This window comes from Bidens hawaiensis, unplaced genomic scaffold (assembly GCF_021521415.1).
Source record: "Bidens hawaiensis isolate Kalapana, Puna unplaced genomic scaffold, B.hawaiensis_p1.1 tig00004497_1, whole genome shotgun sequence".
NCBI classification, from domain to species: domain Eukaryota; kingdom Viridiplantae; phylum Streptophyta; class Magnoliopsida; order Asterales; family Asteraceae; genus Bidens; species Bidens hawaiensis.
Genome location: NW_027491272.1, coordinates 1,243,106 through 1,246,262, shown reverse-complemented (window position 1 = coordinate 1,246,262; position 3,157 = coordinate 1,243,106). Strand labels below are relative to the sequence as shown.

Sequence of the window (3,157 nt, the reverse complement as noted above, 5' to 3'; positions counted from 1 at the left end):
AGACCACTGTGTTCGCGCCGGCGATCCAACAAAAAAGCGAAGTAGTGGTCTCTTTCTTTCCATTACGAACGACACGCTTCGCCTGCTCCCTCCCCGTGTCCACTAGCGCTCCTGTCCAGAGCGAAGAGAAGGCGAAACGCCGCCGAAGCAACATAAGCAGGCTTCTCTTGCTACGTAACAATAGAGCAGGATAGCCTTTTGCTCCCACATGTTTGAATTTGAGGGTAAAGAGCTTGCTTCTTATACGGGATCTGACGCATCCAGCAGAGCGAAAGAGCCTTCCATTCTTTTCGGCGTCATCCTTCCGCATTGGCGGCGAGTGGAGTGCCACAATCCCATTCATCATTTTTAATCTACATAAGCCAAAGCCCATAGCACTGGCGACGTCTCCGGCATAAATGCAAGGAGGATGTATAGCTGATATAGGATCTTGTGGAACAGGATTTGATTCTGCAAGCGGTTCGGTACGAACGAAGAAATTTCGAACAAAAGGGTCGGAACTCGCCGATAGGAAAGGAGAGAAAAACAAAGCAATGCCAAGAGCTCCGTCAATCCGCTGTTCATCGATAGACGAAGCTCTCTCTTTATCATCTCGCGCCAGATGCAACAAAGGATGAGTCCTTTTTCCTTCTCGCGAACCACGGAAGCGCCTAGCACCCAGAGGAGCAAAGCTTATTTTGGAAAACGGCGCATAAAAAAGGGTTGGCCCGTCAAAAGTCCGGTGCCTTCGCGAACGAAGTTCAGAATCAACAAGGGTTCGTAGAACGGAGGGAGTGTACAACTGGGTCGTAGCCCCAGTTTTTTGCTCGTAATTAGGGAGAGATAGAATGGAGTTCTTCACGAAGTTCGAGACAAAGGAATAAAAAAGACTTTCTCTATGGCCTCCTCGTTTTGAGACATTATGGCTTTGGGGTCGACCCCGGTAACAAAGAAGGAATCCATAAAAACTTAGGATCCGACACCATGATAAAATACTACCCTCATGATTAGACTATGTCCCTGAGATTTGATAAAAGAAAGGTGCATTTGCGGTTAATTCGTTGTCATTGGATAAGTTATTAGGAATATGACGGAACGGAAGACCAAGGAAAGAAAGAAGAATGCACCAAAATGCAGGTGCTGTGCCAAACACTGGTGGTTCTTTCTTGTTGTAAGTGAATGCAACGAAAAGACCCGGAAATAACGAAGCTCTTTTGATCATACCTAAGTGATTTCATGTACTTATGTGGTCAAGGTCTTGCCGTGTCAGAGTCTTAGTCTTTGCAAGTGGGGATCCTTAAAGCATTTCGGTTAAAGCCTAGAAATCTCTAATGAATTCTAATTCGCTGAAACCTTCGGCTCTGATACCAATCTATCACACCCTACCATGGGGACCTGGTCGTTTTATAGAAAAATTGGTGCCAATGCAAGCAGCAGAATGTCATTAATAAAGATAAGCTACAATGTTTGTACTATGCATTTAAAACAAGGTGTAACTACACAACTATCTCTTCTCTGACACTGTTGCAATCCGTGTTGGGTTCTACTCATTACAATGCTAATCCAAATTGCTATTCATAAGGTACCTAAATACATGCTAAAAAGCGTTAACTAAAAAGTTGGTGAGTTCGTGAATTTAGCTCACATACACATAAAAGAGTTAATTTATAAAAGCGCGCAAGTTTGCGTGTATGTAGGTATAAAGCATGGTGTACATCAATCAAGTCCATAATCAATCCTGCATTCGATCATAAGCCTCACCTCGACTTACAACCGAATAGCACCCGTCCCCGATTATTACTCTGCCAAGCAATAACCAAACGTTAGGTCATATGCCACAACGGTCTGCATACCTACCCGACATAGGCCCAAAACCAAGTTTAAATATATCTAGTAATAATTAAAAGAACATCTTTCATTATTGAAACACTCCGACTAGATATGCCTTCAACCGTCCAAGTAGCCTCGAGCACGTCCAAGCGTTAAGCATCCTCCTCCTAACCTGAAACTCACACTAACATACACACAAAGTTAGCTTGAGCTGAGTGAGTTCAAGTTTTAATAATTTAACATTTATAATAATCATTCCAAGAGTTTTAAGATAAAACGGGATATGAACAGTTAAACCATCATCAACAATAAGTAGTCATACTTATATACATATACATCTATATGATTATATCCCTATAAATATCATCCAAGTAATAACATCAGGGTCGAGCACACGTAACATCTCATCCAACGTATGCAACACAAGGTAGGCATACGCAAACATCCTTAGTCAATAACGACTAATTAACATCAGGTTCGAGCACACGTACAACCCAAACACGTAACATCTCATCCAACGTATGCAAACACAAAGTAGGCATACGTAAACATCCTTAGTCGATAACGACTAAATAACATCGTCAATTATTGGCCATACAATAATATATGTACAAACATACGTACAAACATACAATAACATCATCCCAAGGCCTACCCTATACAAGTAAGCCCATACAAACTAATTTAAACGGTTCATCAAGCAAAATCGCTTAGGTGTGTATGCTAGCCCGGCCATAAAGTAACATCTGTATAAACATACATATATATATTACTCCAAGATATACCATACTACAGGTAAGCCTATGGGCCATAAGGCATCACATGTGAATACATACATAATTAATCTTCCAAACATACCATATTACAAACAAGCCTATGGGAAATCGTTTAAACGGTTCATCGTGTAAAATCAGTTGTGTGTGTATGCTAGCCCAAAACTTGAAAAGAGTAAAAAGGGCATCATGAACTCACCTGACACAAGACACGAGTTCACCACGAGCTAGAGAACCCCTAAGTATCCCCACAACTCAAAAGCCTGTCGGTTTACATACAAATGTTACTAACGACACCGAAAGGACTCGTTTATCCTACAAGACGTTCTAGCATGGTTCGAGTTACCTAAAGCCTCGACCTCATCAAACTCAATCATAACAGCCTCCGGGGCCTAACATTCACCAACACGACCCTTAGATACTCCCGGGAATAAAAAATTCCCAAATTACCCCTGAAAGCACTAGGTGATACTAACACACGCGTTTAAGAGTTGTTTAGGAGATTAACATCCAACTCAGCCCCGCGTTGACCCATTATGATAAATTCACAGCCAACGAGTCCACACGACGCTACA

The 3,157-nt window shown here is 41.9% G+C and overlaps 1 protein-coding gene across 1 annotated transcript; it reads left to right on the top strand.

Annotated features, from left to right (window-relative positions):
- The first annotated feature begins 371 nt into the window (after nt 1-371).
- Nucleotides 372-695, top strand: LOC143626755 (uncharacterized). The gene has a single exon (XM_077096738.1). The coding sequence runs from the start codon at nt 399-401 to the stop codon at nt 615-617; it is 219 nt and encodes a 72-aa protein (XP_076952853.1). The 5' UTR covers nt 372-398; the 3' UTR covers nt 618-695.
- The last annotated feature ends 2,462 nt before the right edge of the window (nt 696-3,157 follow it).